This window comes from Theropithecus gelada, chromosome 6 (assembly GCF_003255815.1).
Source record: "Theropithecus gelada isolate Dixy chromosome 6, Tgel_1.0, whole genome shotgun sequence".
Lineage (NCBI taxonomy): Eukaryota > Metazoa > Chordata > Mammalia > Primates > Cercopithecidae > Theropithecus > Theropithecus gelada.
The window spans coordinates 24,342,516-24,361,277 of record NC_037673.1 but is presented as its reverse complement, the minus strand read 5'-3'; the positions used below and the strand labels follow the sequence as shown (position 1 = coordinate 24,361,277).

Genomic DNA, 18,762 nt, shown 5'->3' with positions numbered 1-18,762 from the left:
GATTTAAGATTATCTTAGAACAGACCAGTGAAAACAGAAATCAACTCTATGCTTATTACTTCCCTAACAACTGAAAAGGGTACAACGGTGCTTTTTTTTTTTTTTTTTTTTTTTTGAGAAGGAACCTGTCTGTTGCCAGACTGGGGTGCGGTGAGTGGCATGATCTCAGCTCACTGCAACCTCCACCTCCTGGATTCGGTTCAAGCGATTCTCCTGACTCAGCCTCCCAAGTAGCTGGTACTGCAGGCACATGCCACCATGCCTGCCTGATTTTTTTTGTATTTAGTAGAGACAGGGTTTCACCATGTTGGCCAGGATGGTCTCGATCTCCTGACCTTGTGATCCGCCCACCTTGGCCTCCTAAAGTGCTGAGATTACAGGCGTGAGCCACGGCACCCAGCCAAAAGGGTGCATTTTACCAGCACAAAGAAAATGTTCTCAATGACAGAAACTCCAAGGCTTCCCACAGAAAATGCTAAAACATATTAAAACTTAACCAGTTTTCTAATGTTAAATATTTAAAACCCATTCATTGTTCCAGACATTAAATATCTTAAAACCCATTCATTGTTCCAGACACCATAATAATATGATCACTGAAACATTGCTCAAGTTGATTTAAGATTATTTTAGAATAGTCCAGTGAAAATAGAAATCAATTATATTGTTGCTAAGGAGATAAAATGTAAATGACTTATCTGTGTACTTTTCTTCATATGCTCAAAATAAATACTGGAAATCACTAGTTTCTGTTTGTTTGTTTCTTAATTGTGGAAAACTCTTTTATTGGAAATGGATCAAATGAGTTTGTCTCCAGGACAAAAAAAGACAGTGGATGCTTACAGAGAGAGCCAGGGAAAATAATTTTACCTCCTTGTTGCCAAGTTCTGATATCTGTTACCAGTCTTTGTGGCATATTTACCAAAACAAAAGCATTGTGATTTTTAATATACGGTTGACGATTGAGAGGTAAATTCAGGATATGAAGAAGTTGAACACTAGAAGTAATGTCTTAAAGAGAAAAAAAAAAAACTTTTATCTTGTAAAGGATATAAGTGCCTGCATCTGCAATAGCGATGTCTTAAGGTCATAAAAATATATTGTAATGTAATATAGATTCTGTAACATATGATTTTGTTTGTATCATCTCTACGAGTTTGACTTACCCCTTTTGTAATATTCAATGAAAATGTATAAATTAACTACTGATCTTTAAATCAATAGTGCTATAATATTTGATTAAAATAGCACATTTTAATTAAAGATTTTAATGTTAATTTTTAAAGTTTCTGATAGATATAGGTAAAGATGTCGCCATTTGTTTTTTGAACTGCATTATTTTGATCCATAAAAATAAATTGAAATTATACTTTGTAAGTTTATTTTGAGGGAAAATATACAGTTGGAAATGTATATTTATTTTGAGACATTTGAGTTTCCATTTTGAAAGGCCATTAGCCCTATTTTTACATTTCCATCACTTTTTGTGTCTGTATGTGAATGTTAAAATATTAATCTTAATGACTAAGGATTTGTAGTAGTCTACTGTCTTTTTTGATGTTATTCCATTTATGTCATTTTTTCCTCTTCAATATATTCTTATAAATCATTATTTGAAAACAAAATCCTTAAGATAACAAATCAGTCAAGAAATGTTTTTTCACGGAATTGACACATCTTAAGTAGTATTAGTTAACAATATTTTGACTTTATTAATTTTAATAGATTTATATTCTTTTTTATAATTCTTGCTTATATTTAATTTTAAGTTACAATTAAAATTTAATCAAATAATTATGTTGCTATGATTTTAAAATGTACTTTTGAAATAATTCAAAGTTTTAAATGATGTTTTTCTTGCTGCTTATTTCTAGGCAATAAATATAAATCTTTATGTCCAATTATATTTCTTGTATCCTATTGAAATAAATGGTTAGGGTTGTAATTAAACAGGCTACTACCACAAATACATCACATTTTCATTGCTCTAAGATATTTTAAAAGAAAAGTAATCTAATACAGATAGTTGTAATAATTTCTTTATTTCTTGTAATTTTTTACATAATATTTTTAACTTGAAATCACTTGTTAAACCAACAAAACATCAGCAACAAATATTTTAACCCAACATCCACATAACATTGAGTTAATGCAGTAGAAAGTGTATTCCTTTTGGTTAAGCATTAATTTGACTATATAGGCATCAGTGTACATATTTAACAACTTTTGAGGCTGTCTTCAAAATTAAAATATGTAAAACATATACGAATCGTATTATAAATATAAATTAAAGGACAAAAGGAATACAGATGCAAAAAAACCCCACATATTACATATACATATACATCTTACATTCATATTTGTATATTAATCATATATGTCCAAAGCAGTGATCTGATTATGTATTGGAGCTAAATTGTCTACTTTGCTACCATATAGCTTCTTATGTTTTCTCTTACCGTAAAATCAATCAGAGTTTACCCTTTTCAAATAATCCCCACGTAATATACATATGCTGAATTTTTAAAATACAATTTTATTGAAAATGTAACTTAATTGAACTCGGACTGTCAAAGTTTCTAATAATGTTTAAGACTCTGTTAAAAAGTTACATATAACATTACCTATAAAATCTCTACATTCCTCGATCATTTTTCATTTTATTTTTGGGGAGAAACAAAGCATAGTCACAATAATTTCCTAAATTTTTCTGACATTAGAAAAATTCTTCCAGATCAATGTGTAAATGCATATGAAATAATCTCATTTTAAGTGCTATATCTAAATTAACAAAACCCCAAATAATATATTTTTGTTTACCATCTTGAAGTAAAGGGTATGATCCAAAAGAGAGAGAGATGAGAGAGGGAGAGATTATTAAAATCAAAGTAATAATAAAAAGATAGTTTAACTCAAGGATACATTCACAAGAAATAAAAGTCAATTATTTTGAACAACTTTAGACAAAATGAAGATCTTAAAAAAGTGCAGATTATACCCATGGATAAGAGATATATTGATGAGATATATTTTTCTTTTTCTGCAGCTAATACAGACTATAAGTGCAGTAGACAAAGATGACCCTTTAGGTGGACAGAAATTTTTTTTCAGTTTAGCTGCTGTCAATCCAAACTTCACAGTACAGGATAATGAAGGTAAGTTTTAGAACTTGTTCACTATGACCTATGATGATATTAACAGGAAATGTCCCTAATGTAATCATTGCAATATATATGCCATGTCAATTTATTGATCTGAGTTATACAATTTTGTTTTAATCAAGTATTTAATGACATATTTAGTAAACCCTTATTTGGCAATGTGTACTCTCTTCAATTTTAAAATACTAAAATATGTGAAAGAGGTCTCTTTATGGATGTTAAGGAAATGATTGAGTCTTGATAAGTTTAGAAAGGCTGGAAATAATTCTTACAACAATAATATAGGACACATAGGGTAGAGAAATGAATGATTCAGTAAGACTCTTAAGCAGACTTCAGTGAGATTTATCAGCAGCAGATTCACCAAAGCCAAATATGCATAAAGGAGTGAAAAGAATGAGAAGTAGCCTGTGAGGTGATTCAGTACAAAGGCATTGTTACAAAGGTACTGTTGCAATGGCAAGATGTATGCCTCTTGAAGGTTAAAAAACCTTCTTCTTCTATTTTGTTATTGATTTAAAACATGCAACAATGTGTGAAATTTACCTAATCCATTTTCTTCATGAATATTGGATTGATGTGTGTTCTGTATGTGTGTAAGCACACATGCACAGATGCACATAAATTTAAAAAACACACATTTAGTATGGTTTTTCTCTTGGTATGCAAAATAGGTTTTTTGAAAACAGAAAGCAATTGTTATCATCTATGTAATCTTCATAAATGATTCACTTATAAAAATTTACCACTTTGAAAACAGTACTGAGGAATTATGTGAAAACCTAATAAAAACAATTCATAGTATATTTTTCAAAGTAATCATTTGTCTTATCTATATATTAATTGCAATGTACTTATTTTTTAGGAAAATGTATATCAATTTTATTTTTTACATAAATACATTTTTATTTATATGTTAAACCTTGGTTATCACATTGGGGAAAATGTACTATCTCAAACCAATTGTAATATTTTAAAATTTATTTTAGATAATACTGCCAGAATCTTAACCAGAAAAAATGGATTCAATAGACATGAAATCAGTACCTATCTCTTGCCTGTGGTGATATCAGACAATGATTACCCAATTCAGAGCAGCACAGGCACATTGACCATTCGAGTGTGTGCTTGTGACAGCCAAGGCAACATGCAATCCTGCAGTGCCGAAGCCCTGCTCCTCCCTGCCGGCCTCAGCACCGGGGCCTTGATCGCCATCCTCCTCTGCATCATCATTCTACTGGGTAAGAAACCTTAAAACAATGGGAACATTTTCTAGGCTCTTTAGTATGTGTTTGAAGAAGAATCGTTGCTATTAAAATCCCTTTCCCAAAACCAATCCCACATTTTAAGACAGACATAAATTAACTATGTGATATGCTTTATATTAAAATATTTTATTTGATCAGAATATATAAGAATATATAAAGAATTTTTGTTGTAGTCATAGTAATAGCGGAACTTTACCTCGTGGGGCCTAGAATTCATTGTAATGCGAATCAAAATATTTAGAAAAAACAACAACTGTCTTTCACCACAATGCAGTAAACAAAGGAAAAGGCAAGAAGAATGAATGCAGAATGGCTTGTGTAGGAGCTTGGAAATTTGAGAGACAAAATTCTTGCTAGCCGTGCTGAATGTTCTGATGGAATTAAGAGATCTTTAGAACCTAAGTCCAGTGAACAAATGAAAGGAGACACATCAGTGGCCAGGACCCCAATTATTTTATTGCTGGCCCATTATTTTCTTCCTGAGTGGTATGGTAACAGAGTCTGGGGCAATGGTTCTTCTGGAACATCTTCTATACAGGAATCAAGTAAGAGTTGGAAGAGATGGAAGATAAATAGTAGGGTCTCAAACCACAACTCCGGAAGGTAGACGTTAATCAATCTCAATAAGACTAAAAACAACAAAGACAAAGGTTAAGTTGATAACATTTGTTAGAATAGCAATTCAAAAACTTGATATAGAAGCAATTCCCATCAGCATTCCTGTATTCAATAATTGCTAACTTTTCACACATACAAAATAAAGTAAAACTTTAGCATTTGTCTTAAATATTAAAATAATGTAGACAATAATAAATTGTAGCAATATTTTTATGATTATAAAAAAAGAGCATGTTTTTGTATGAAGTTAAGGCCTGCAACAACAAGAAATGGATTAAAAATATTTCCACGTTCTTTATTTGACTTGATTATGTCTACTTCATTCTATAGAAGTTTCCATTTTTCTGCTTTTATCATAGCATTTATGTACTTTCACTCTGTGTTTAAATATCAGAAAGGTAAATTACTTATGACAGGTAAATCATTGAATGGATGATTTGAACAATTCTAGATTAGATTTTTATGTGGTTCAGGAAATGAGAACATGCAAACTAAAAAATACACATTTTATCATTTGTTACTATGAAATGAAATCCAGAACAAAACTTTTCTCTGTACCACAAAAAATATATGCCTCATTTTATTTCATAGAGTGAGAATTTGGTATAATTCTATTTTTATAATTTGACTTACCATTAATACAACAAACATTGAGGAAAAGTTAATAAATGTACCTTACAATAGTTGAATCCCCAATAGCAAATATGAGTAATATAAATATTTATTTGGGGGATTTATACTTTAAATCATATAGAAAACTTGTTCTATTAAAATATGCAATTAAAATGAAAGTCTCTAGTACGAATAATATTAATGGTGGTAAGTTTTTAGTATGTGTTTACTGTGTTTCAGACTCTGTCACTGGCACTTTGCCATGACAACCTTTTTCACTTGACAAAAAAATATCTGGCATGTGTGGTGTTATTTTCATTTTATGCATAATGAAACTGAAAATTCAAAATAGTCAGAATAATTTCCAAGGTCACATAATTTCTGAGTGTTTGAGCTAGGGTACCTTGCTATTAGTGTATGCAGAGATCCCGCGAAATCTGTATTTCCACTTTTATTATGGCTAGATGGAGGCCTCACTATCTTACATATTCACTAAAATCGTATTAAAATAGATTTTTACCTGATTTGCTTTTCCCCCAAACAATGATAGTTCATTTTATAATCAGGAGCAGACTGCTTAACTGCTTTTGAATTAAAATCAGTTTAAGTATTCTCTCTAGTTTTGTTAGTTTAAACAGATTTTTATATTTCTATTACCCTAATCAAAAGACATTCAAGAAAAAGGGAAATGAACTTGAACTTGGAGCAAATCGTAATCAGTTGTCATTATTCTCAACATTAGAAGGCTTTTGCTGAGCAAGGTCGTTTGGTTGATGATAAATAATCTGAGATTTAAAATCTTTACACATTTTTATGTGCATAAATATTTGAATTTAGGCAAAATAAAATGGCATATTTTCTTAAAAGCTTGAAGAATACACTTTTTAAAAAGCTCTGCGTATTTGCTTTTTAATTACTTGGCCAAGAACACTTATCAATGGCTAAAAGTTTCTTTTTCATGGCATTAAAAATGTTTATTGTTTGCCTTCTCACATAGGTTAAAGACAGACTAGTCTGTGCTTTTGATGTTAAAACAGAAAACATAACTTAATACCCCTTCATATAATAATATAATTAATTACATACTCTTTAAATGTGTGTTCAAAGAAGGTAAATAAATACTTGTATCAATATTTCTTCAGATATATATGGATATATATTATATATATATTTTATATATATATATATCCAGTAAGAATCTTCCCATCCTTGTCTAACTGAGTTCGCACTTTTTCCCTTGAATCCTTTTAAAGGTTGAGGATCAAAATGTTTGGAAATAATGAGTAAGGGTGAGAAACTCTACTGCAATCAGAAGAATTTGATACTAACTTTCTCTTATCATTTATGCTGTTTCCACTGTTATGATTATGAATATTGTCTCTCATTGAAGTGGGAAAATGTCCTTTTTGAGCAGTACACTTTTCTATTGTGAATCTAGCCAAGATTCATAATTTTGGGGGGGAGCTAATCCAGTGTTGTAATTTGAGAATTTTACTCTTTGTAAATTGAGAAATTTACTCTTTGCCATCTTGTAACCTAACAATGTTTTTGGGGGGGTCTCATGCAAGGCATATATTTTCGTGGAAACCTTAGAAATTTCTAAATCCCCTAACTCTAAATAATCTTTTTTTTCCAATAATTACAGCATTCTTTTAATAAAGTAACAAAAAATATGTAAGTTCATCAGCAAAGCTATTTAACAGAAGTCAGTACTCAATATCTTGTGAAGGATGTTGCTTTTTGCTATTATGTAAAGGCTTTGAAAAAAGTAAGCATCAGGTTGTCCTTTTAAATTGTCTTCCTTGAAGCTGAATTCAATTGGTGTAGATTTATACACACAAATTTTATGTAGCATCTTACGTTCCTTATTTAATGCAAAATATAAATATTATCTGTACAATGAGGAACCGTTTTAAATGGTTCCTAGAAAAATAAAGTGTAAGTCACTATATTTAAGGAATATTTTACGTTGCTTTAAAAATAAGTCACTATATTTAAGGAATATTTTACGTTGCTTTAAAAATAAATTAGAAACACTGATCTAAACACCACCCACCCTTGCTAAACCCTTCAGCATCTCCCCTGACACCTCCCCCAAACTGTGGGAAGTATAAAATTAATCTGAAAGTCTAACCTGTTATAGAAAGCCTGAGTAACTTAAACTCCTTTATAGTATTTCCACTCGTTACAGTGTTTTGAACGGAGGTCTAATGTATCTTCTTGTCTTTTTTCAAGTTATAGTAGTACTGTTTGCAGCTCTGAAAAGACAGCGAAAAAAAGAGCCTCTGATCTTGTCAAAAGAAGATATCAGAGACAACATTGTGAGCTATAACGATGAGGGTGGCGGAGAGGAGGACACCCAGGCCTTTGATATCGGCACCCTGAGGAATCCTGCAGCCATTGAGGAAAAAAAGCTCCGGCGAGATATTATTCCAGAAACGTTATTTATTCCTCGGAGGACTCCTACAGCTCCAGATAACACGGACGTCCGGGATTTCATTAATGAAAGGCTAAAAGAGCACGACCTTGACCCCACCGCACCCCCATACGACTCACTTGCAACCTATGCCTATGAAGGAAATGATTCCATTGCTGAATCTCTGAGTTCTTTAGAATCAGGTACTACTGAAGGAGACCAAAACTACGATTACCTCCGAGAATGGGGCCCTCGGTTTAATAAGCTAGCAGAAATGTATGGTGGCGGGGAAAGTGACAAAGACTCTTAACGTAGGATATATGTTCTGTTCAAACAAGAGAAAGTAACTATACCCATGCTGTCTCCACTTCACAATATTTGATATTCAGGAGGTTTTTCCTGCCAGTCAGCACAATTTTTTTTTTCCCATTTACTTCTTAATTTGTTCATTAATTACATTAATTCTTTCCTGTAGGATGTCTCATGGAATATATACAACATTTTATTTAATCACTTCCAAGAGCCAAAGCTATGGAAATACAGTGTTGTCCATCTTAGTAAATAAAAGATAATTTCAGAAACATGAACAGGATAGTTCTCCCTTAAGCAACCTCACAAACAAGCCGCTTCTGTTAGATACATGTCCTGCCCTTGCAAATGAAGCTTTTAAAAAGGTGAAGAAAAATTTTAAGGTATATCCTGTTCTGTACATTAAATTAAAAAAAATGTACATGTGGTGTTAGTAGGTGTGATATGCAACCTGGTATACAGACATTTGTGCAATTTCATTTCATCAAATTCTATCTGCTAATGTTTTATATTTATATTTTTGTATTTATTTTTAAAAAAATAAACCAGTTTTTACAACTACTTTGTCTGTAGCTTCTTTTTTCTCCCTAGGATGGAAGACTTTCTCTCTGAACTAAATATCTTGATACACAATTACCTTACATACAGGTAAGAACACAATGTCATTATCATTAGTATTGAAAGTGCTAACCAAATTAATATGATTTAGGTAAGAATTACTTTTCCAATGAGTTTTGATACGCTGTGGTATGTGGAAAACTCTTCATATACAAAGTAATAGTCATTTATAAAACACATAAAAATTTGCCATTTAAACAACTTAAAACATGACCATCCTTATGCTAAATATCCCAAGACACCAGCAATGCAGTAATTTCATTTTGTTTATATTCACTAAAATCATACCTGAAAGAATAAAACATTTTCTCATTTTTTATGGCATTCATGCCATTAAAGTTTATAGAGAATAATAGTTCAGACAGATTTCAGACTAAAATAATCCTTTAATGGAAAATATACTTACCTCCTATGGTGACTTTAAAAATGCCTACTAATGACAGTAATAATGCAGAATATTCCATTAAGACATAGCTTTACAATTATATCAAGATTTTAAAAGCCATGATGCATCTGTTTGTAACAAAGCCTGCTTTTCTGTTAATGATTCCATAGAAAGCAAGAAAATAAAAATAAAAAAAATTAAAACACTGGCAGCTAATTATCCAGAGTTCCTAAGGATCATGAAAGTTAGCTGACACTAACTGATTCCTTATTTCTCAACCTCCACAACATGATTTATTTATAAAAGGAGCACTTTGTTGGACATAGACTAGGAAACCACATTCTCTGCTGCTTAGTATATTGTAAATAATACCAAAGATCTGTGTGCTCTCTACTTAGTGAAAATGCTGTGCTTTTGGATTGAATCAAGGTGTAATACTGATGTGTCCTTAATGTAGAATCTTATTAAATGGTAATATTTTCCCAACTTCCAGACTGAAAGGGCTCACATCACTCTGAACACAGATACTTTTGTTTGCATGTTAGCCTGATTATAAAAGAAAAACAACATATATTCTAGTTAAAAATACAGTCGTGTGACAAGGCTAAATGATAACACGATTTGGCAGACTTCCTCTTTTCCAAGAACCCATTCATTTTTACTGAAGGCTAGGTGTCAAAAGGACAAAGTTTAAGGAACAAAAAAAGTTTGATCATATATGTTGAACTAAAAGGAGAGAAAATCCTCAATATCCTAAAAGGACTACTCATTAAAAACAAAATCAGTTAACAATGGAAAAATTTAAAAAGGTACAAATTGTAAGAATTTTACGTTAGATATGATTCAAAATATACATTTGATTAAAATTACCTTTAAAATTTATAGCATTAGTTATTTTTATTAATACTGGATGTTAATATTTGGAATTCTTATTTGGATAATTTTAGTTTTCCTCATTTATGTAATTTTAAAGTAACATGAACTTGCTATCATTTATTGTATCATTCTGGTTTTTATTAAATTAAAGGATTAATCTTTAACATCATCCAATCCAGGTTTACAATAATTCTCTTTAGGGAGATTGAGTAATAGGCTTCTTTGTTGATATAAGGCCTATATCGCAGAGAAATTATTCAGTAACAGCCATCTTATTTGTTGATACTGAAGGGGATATGTTAAAAATTAATTGGTGATCCTGAAATGTAAAATGTATGCCTATAACTACCTGCTAAAACTCTCTCAATAATTTCCCTGCCATTGTGCTCTCCCAAAGGAGAGAAAGGAATGGACAATATGTAGATTATTCTATGCCCCAAATCTCCTTTACACGGGAACTGGGACAACCCTCTGTCAGTATCACTGATTTCATTGAACAAGTGTGGGCTTTTATTTTATTCATCTTCTTACACCTTCATTCATCACATATTTTTTGAGCAGCTATTATAAAATCAAGGGATGTTTTAAACACTAGACATGTAATAAATCATAGATCATTATTTTATATTACTGCATGATTTTTCTATTAATTAAAATGAAAATATTGCAAAACAGTTAACATAACATCTAACTTGTACTATTATTAATTTTTCTTTCTTTTTTTTTTTTTTTTGAGACAGGGTCTCACTCTTTCTTTTGCCCAGGCTGGAGTGCAATGGTTTGATCACTCCTCACTGCAGCCTCTACCTCCCAAGCTTACACAGCCCTCCCACCTCAGCCTCTCAATAGCTGACAGTACAAGTGTACACCATCAGATCTGGCTAATTTTGTATTTTTTTATTTTATTTTATTTTATTTTATTTTATATTCCATAGAGATGAGATTTTGCCATGTTGCCGAGGTTTGACTCAAACTCCTGGATTCAAGTGATCAACCTACCTCGGCCTCCCAGAATTCTTGGATTACAGGCATGAGCCACCATGCTATGCCCTATTGTTTACTTTTCTAAACAGCAAATAAATAAACCACTTTGCTCTTCATTTTTCATAATTTAAATAAGCTGAAAAAAGATGATTTATAAATCTTTTGATCATTCAAAATGGTGATTAAGTTGATCAATTATCATTGTTTCTACTATCAACAAAATATGAAAGAAAATTTATGCAATGATACATACATACTCAGGCTGAGATTTCACTGTATATCAAGTAGATACTCTTACGCAACCTCGAGAATTACAGATATTTATCGGTCGTCATTAAGTGTGAATAATTAGACATCTAGGATCTTCTAAAATTATAGAAACCTAAAATTCAGGTTTTTTAAGATTAAGGAGATCTACATATCTGCATTCATTTATCAATATAGCTATCTAAATGTCCATATATAATTTATGTCTATATTATATATATGTGTATGTACTTACAAAACATAACTCTTAGACTCTAACATTCAAGGAAATTATTCCTTTTATTTTTTCACTTACAAATACACATACACACACTTATATTCACATGTCTTTATTAAAAATTTCAGCTTAACATAGCTATTAACAAGAAAATACAGTCACTTTTCAAAATCCCTTACTCAGTATAGGTCTTTTGTGCTCAAATAGACAAATGAAGGAATGGAAGGATGGTGCGATTCTTACATTCATTCAGAACTCGATTATTAATCATGTTTGATATTTGCCTCAGAGATTTTGGTGAACAGTAAAATGAGACAAAGTTTATAAATTTGCAAGAACTGAATTATACAGAACATATAATTATTTTGTACAAGGATACAAAAGCAATGACTGAATTATGGACTCTGTCCTTAGTCAGTTATGGTATAACAAATGTTACATATATGCCCCAAGATTAACTAAGTGGCATACAACATGGAAAGTAAGAAATTAATAAAAAATGTTGTGGGCTCCTTTAATTCAAGGACAGAGTATGTCTTTCCTTCCATTGTTTTCTCAGTGATCAGTCCCTGGCACATTATAGTCACTAATAACGCTAAATAATTTCATTACATCTCCCCGACACATTTTCTAAATATTTCCTATAGTCATTCTCCAATGGCCTCATTATCAATTATGGCTGTTCAAGGTAGACTTGAGGCCTTCTTTTTCTTCCGTACCTATCACATCAGTTTTCATTTACTATAGAATCTCCCAAAATAAATATGTTTTAATCTACTGCCATTCTTGTTTTAAAAGAAATTTTTCAGTTACAATCGTTAAGCACCACTGTGTCAGTTTTTTGCCATACACTTAGATTGCCCTTAATCTTTACAATAAGTTCTCCAGTGTATTAATATCCCCATATCATACAAGATCTACAAATAGAGCTGCCAACTACTGCGGTATTAACGTGAAGATGCTCTCCTTGTTGTTAAGCCCTTTGTATTTTTCACTTGAGCCACTGTCAGTGTGACAGTCTTCAAACTTCTTTCCTGCAATACAATTTTGCATTTTGCTTACAAGAAAAGGAAAAAAAAAAAAGCAAAAAACAAAAAACAGATTAGTAATCTTCAAAGAAAAAAGAAGTCATATTTCTCATTGTCAAATACTTCACTGAACCCTATCACCTAGGGGCTCAATTCCAAACTCCTATTATAGAATATTATTTTCCCTCAAGTTTTTTTTCTCTCATTGCTATGACAATTTGAATTGTCATTTTAAAACTTGTGACCAGATAATTTATTATTTAAGTCTGAATTTCTCCTGAAATTCCAAAGATACCTACTACTTAATAGTAACATCTTATACTTGACATATCCAGAAGAGTACCACACGTTTCCCCACCAATACATGCCAAACTTACTTCATCTGCAATCTGCTTCAGCGCTGATTGGCAATGCTTTCACTCCAGTGAAGTGCTCAGGCCCATGACTTTGGAGTCACCCCGTATACTGCTCTTGCAAATCTCACCTCCAAACAGATTAGTTTTCGTATTAAAACACACATTGTCCTATAACTTCTCATCATTTCTATTTTTGATCCAAGCCACCAATACTTTCCTCCTCAATTATTAGGAATAATTAACTTCCTAACTCATAGCTTTCAATCCTGCCCCATTTACACTCAACTGTCAGCATTGTGGTCAGAAGAATCTTCAAAATAAATTGCCTATGTGGTCATTTCCTTCTTTTAAACTCTTTAGTCATTTGTCATTTTAGTCAGAGTAGAAAACTAATTCGTTATAATGGCCGAAAGCCTCTCCATACCCCTTTGACCTCTCTTCTGCTATTCTCCCATTTATTCATTTCGCTCTGATCTCTTCTTCGGTACTGTTTCTTCCTGCCTTTCTGTGTTCACACTGGCCATTCCTTCTTCTTGCAACTGATCTCCCTACCTAGCTCAAGTTCTTGATCAATTGATCAAATGCTGTTTTTGATTTGAGGTCTACCCTATCCACTCTTAAAACTATAGCATTTCCCTAGACCCTCCTTTACGTTGCATTTGTTTTCTCCTTAATGCTATCGCCTTTTGAGTATGCTATGTAACTTACTTTTTACACTGATTATTTTTTGTCTCCCTCAGACAGAATGTAAAATTCATGACAATATGTCATTAATTGTAAATTTGGTCATTATGATGACCAAATACATAGAATGATGTCTATCTGTCTTTGAGCTCAAAAACATTTGTTGGAAGAATTAACACACACTTTACTCTTAAATGTATCACATATTACACTGAAATGTAGGCAATAAACATATTATATGTATGCCATATTTCTGCCTCCTCCTTTAGTGAACTACTTAAAGTTATAGGAGGTGCCTCAGTGATTTGTTTGTTCCCTTTATGACTGACAGAGCAGGAGCATTGCCATCTTGGACAAGCCCCTGATTCTAAAGTTCACCTTAATAAAAAGCCACCTAAATCCAAAGGGCATCAGCCTAATGGCTAAGGTCAGCATGACCATAAGCCACAAATAATATCTCCAACCAAAAAACATTCCAAATCCCTCCCCAACCAGAGACATGGTAGCCTCGCGATAACCCGCCCCCCCGCCCCCCCCTCGGTGCGGAAAGCTGCCTGCCGCAAAATAACCTCCCTTCTTCCCAGAGAGATTCTAATCCCGTCAAAAACTTCTCCACACACATAAACATTCCAAGCTTGTGATAAGCCCCCTCACCCTAAAACTAATATACACTCTCAGTCTGCAAGAGAAAGCGCGCCTGACTGAAACCAGCCAGGAGCGCCTCTCAGGTTTTCACTAAAGAAAACCTGTCTTTAACCGCCAGCCGCATTTCGTTTTTCTTTCCTCTTTCTTTAACTCTTACAAAGACAACTGATTTTTTCCCCAAAATACAACAGTGCTTGCCCACCATTTTAAGAATAAATGATAGCCAGTAATTATTTTGGTTAATTGCCTTAGGAAATTAGAAATAAACTTTAAAAGAATCTGAGAAAAAGTGAAGTTACATTGCAAATATATTTAGAACATTTGCAAAGTGCCAGTGATAATGAGAGTAGGATTTAATATAAAATAAGTACTAGTGTCAGAGAATGACTACCCTTTCGGGTTCTGTTCTAATGTAGTTGAAGTCTGAGTCACAGTTTTGGGGAACCTCATATTTAAAGACAATGAAAAGGCCAAATAAAGGGACAGCCACTCAGGCAAGGTTTTGAGAAAGATTGTTATCAAAGGGAATGATGAAGTGGAAGAGATTACCAGAGTTTTAAGAACTCGAACTCCCTGTCCAAACTGTTTGTGAAAGAAAATTAGAATCCTAGGACCCCAAACTCACTATGCCAAAAGCAAAGTTAAACTTGGGAACTGAATCACTGACTTTCTTTTGTTCCCAAACAGATAGCTATAATTCCACATGCTTAAATTAAGTAATTTTAAAGTTTAATATTAAGTAAAACATAGATTTACTGAGCACAAGAGGCATGCATAATTGACTTTTCCTTCTACTCCCTTATTTTCTCATGTAAAAAGTAGACTCCACTAGGTGTGATGGTTGGCTCACACCTGAATCCCAGCACTTTGAGAGGCTGAGGTGGGTGAGATCACCTGAGGTCAGGAATTTGAGTCCAGCCGGGCCGACATGGTGAAACCTTGTGTCTACTAAAAATACAAAAATTAACTGGGTGTGGTGAGGCACGCCTGTAATCCCAGCTACTCAGGCAGTTGAGGCAGCAGAATCCCTTGAGCCCAGGAAGTGGAGGTCGCAGTGAACTGAGATTGTGCTACTGCACTCCAGTCTGGGTGATTGAGCAAGACTCTATCTCAAAAAAAAAGAAAAAATTGAAATTCTCAAAACTTTCTTTGGAAAAAGTGATGGTCACAGGTCCTACTATGACTTGGGTTTCTTTTTCCCAGACGCATCCTCAACCTTGGCAAAATAAACCTCTAATCAATTGAGATCTGTCTCAGTCACTTTTTCATTGGGTTACATTTTGGTAACCATGAAGGGATTCTCTGAAAGAGCATGAAGTTAGATCTTGGTCTACAGCAACTCCCCTATCAGGGCCCTGCTACAAGCTGAAGCTCGTATTGTCCTGACAAATGACTTGATTAGCTGAAGTCCAGGAGCTTCTCCCTCCAGAAATCCCTCATCTTCGAATAACTTTTAGTTGAGATCTGAGGTTTATTCTGGTGCTGAGCACCTCTTCTGAGAGTTTTCTGCTTCCGGGATGGCCGAGAGCAGGCTTCCGGTTGGGCTACATCTCCAGGTAAGTGGTTTGGGGTTTCATTTTGAGGTTTGCTAGCTAAAGGTCAAGTTCTGTTAGCTGGCTATCACTTCTTTTTATGCTCAGAGATCTTGACTTTATGTAAATTGTGTGATTGCCTTTTTTTCTGGTTTTTGGTTTTTTAGTTTTTGGGTTTTTTTTGGGACAGAATCTCACTCTGTCACCCAAGCCAGAGTGCAGTGGTACAATCTTGGCCCACTACAACCTCCGCCTCCCAGGTTCACATGATTCTCCTGCCTCAGCTTCCCGAGTAGCTGGGACTACAGGCATGCACCACCACACCCAACTAATTCTTTGTGTATTATTAGTAGAGGTGGGGTTTCACTATGTGGGCGTGAGACTCATTTTGTGAGTCTCGAACTCCTGACCTCAGGTGATCCACTCACCTCAGCCTCCCAAAGTGCTGAGATGACAGGTGTGAGCCACCACACCGGGCCTTTTTTTTTCTTTTCTTTTTTAAATTTTAACCTATCTTCTCTTAGATTTAACCACCTCCTGGCTCCCTCTAATGTCAACTGAAACCCTCATAGCTGTATGAAGTTAAGTTCCACTTCTAAAAAACTCTGGCCGGTTAAGAAAAATTAAAAAGATTGACTACCTGAGAGTTTTTCTTTATATAACAAGCCTGCCATCCCAGCCTTTCTCTGTGTGCTATTAATTGAAAGATTTTGGAAATCTATTATTCTACATAATTAATGAAAACATCAAATTTCAAAAGGACACATAATAGTGTCATGGCTAGCCTTAAAAATTCTCTTGACTAAATCAAGAGAGAGAAAAAAAATCTGACCCAAAACAGTTTAAAATTCCCACCAGATATAGCAAAATTCGGTTTGCTATATCTGGTCAGGGAACAAGGGCCACTTAACCTTATGGCATAATAGCCAAAATTCAATTCTGCACCTTCACCTCTATGGCAAGGATTTGATTGCTGGTCAGTGAACCAGTCTCTCTTAGTTTGATATTTCTGTGACTTTTGGGGTACCAATTTACTATTGATCTTTCCCCGTTCCTTGAACAACCTTAGATTTCCTGCCTTCTTCTATCTGCAGGGAGCTCACAGGGTTTTGGGCCTCTGTGAGTGGAAGGTCATCTGAGAAACGAAGACCCCAGAGAGTATGGCCTGACAGAAATGTGGGTTATACCTCATTTATAGCTAGTGAAACTGTCCTTCTCTGAGCTATCTTTCGGGTGATTCTGGATTCTGTAAAAATCTGCTTGTCACCTCTTTGGAGACAGCTTGTATATCCAAGGTTAAGTGATATCCTTGGTTAAGGTACTTGGGAGGATACTTTTTGTTAAAGCAGTTCAAAAGCCAGAAATATTAACTGTTTGTTCTATCTAAAATCTAGTAATAAGAAATTTGAAAGGATTTTTTAGTAGCTCCATCACCAATAGTCGACAATAAAAACTGACATTTAGATTATATATGGATATATATGTAGTTATAAGACCTCTATTTGCTCTCTCTATGAAGCTTTCTCAGTCAACTAAATCTCTGTTTTCTTAAACCTCTGCCAGCCACATGACTTCCCTCTGTCTATTTCCCTACTTATTTATACAGGCCCGTCCTTTCTCTTGCAACCCTTGGTATGACACAAGGGGACAAAAAGAAAAAAATTAACAGCCCAGGAATTCTAACCCCCAGGCCAACCCCCTCTCCCTCCTTAAGAAAAAACAGAAAAGGCACCACAGATTCTTTTTTTAGAGAAACTGCTGTGGTTTTTTTGTTTGTTTGTCTGTTTGTTTGTTTTTCTTCAGGGACTCCCAAGAGTTGGAATGAACAGAGTCCTTTCAAACCCAAACCTCTGTTTTTTGTTGTTTTTTTGTTTGTTTGTTTGTTTTTGGATTGTGTTACCTTAACTTTTCGGCTTTTGGAGGTACCAGACATTACTTTGTATTGTAAATAATTTGGCTTTGGTGTATATAATGACAAGGGAATGGGCTGATCAGAGAGTGGGTTGATTGGCATTTGGTTGCCCACCAGTCTTGGAGGAATTTCCTTGTAGCGAAATTCACTGTGAAACTGTTGTGTGGCCCAGTCCCCACGGCATTTCTTCCTTTGTCGAAACTCAATATTCACTGTGTGTCCTGCCTTGAGTTTAATGTTCTATTTAAAAGATCAAAACTAAATTAAAAGTTCCTATCTAAATAAAATTGACTTTGTTATAAAATCGATGATAAATTTAAGTAATGCTATATTACCTCTGCATCCAGTTATTAATCTTCCTTTTACACAACCAAAATTCTTTTGAAAAGCTTAAATTATCCAGCTTTGTGTATACAATGAGATGTAAATTCTCTATCTTGTTTCACATAAGTGTTGTCTCTTTAGAAATGCAAATTTAGGGTGACCTAGCTAACAATTGCCTAGAGCAGTAAAACAGGTAATTGGAACAATGAATGAAAAATTTGGTATTTAAAACTGGCAAATGAAGAATCTTATAAATCTAGAAGGTCTGCTTTTGTTTGTGTGAGTCTGTATGTCTGTGTGTTTATATGTGTCACATGTATGTGATGTTTCACTACAAACATATTTGAAAGTTCAAACTAATTGGCCTAAAGAAAAAGTAAGCACTTAAATCTCATATCAAAAAATAGAAACTTTAACTCAAATGCTTTTCAGTTCATATGACTTTAGTAATCATTAGTAAATAAAGACAGTTTTGAAATTATTTGTAAATTAAAATAGAAATGTCTTCAAAATTGGCAGTTCAGATACTGTTTCTGTTAGATATTTTAAG

At 33.5% G+C, this 18,762-nt stretch overlaps 1 protein-coding gene across 5 annotated transcripts in view; it reads left to right on the top strand.

Annotated features, from left to right (window-relative positions):
- CDH10 (cadherin 10) overlaps nt 1-8,945 on the top strand; it is a 164,988-nt gene extending 156,043 nt beyond the window's left edge. For 3 of the 5 annotated variants that reach the window (XM_025388156.1, XM_025388151.1, XM_025388154.1), the window contains 3 exons: nt 3,047-3,155; nt 4,151-4,402; nt 7,895-8,945. In XM_025388156.1, coding sequence (XP_025243941.1) covers nt 4,309-4,402; nt 7,895-8,385 — 585 coding nt within the window. In that variant the 5' untranslated portion in view covers nt 3,047-3,155; nt 4,151-4,308 and the 3' untranslated portion in view covers nt 8,386-8,945. The remainder of the gene's footprint in view (nt 1-3,046; nt 3,156-4,150; nt 4,403-7,894) is intronic. The other 2 variants (XM_025388152.1, XM_025388153.1) reach the window with 2 other exon arrangements.
- The last annotated feature ends 9,817 nt before the right edge of the window (nt 8,946-18,762 follow it).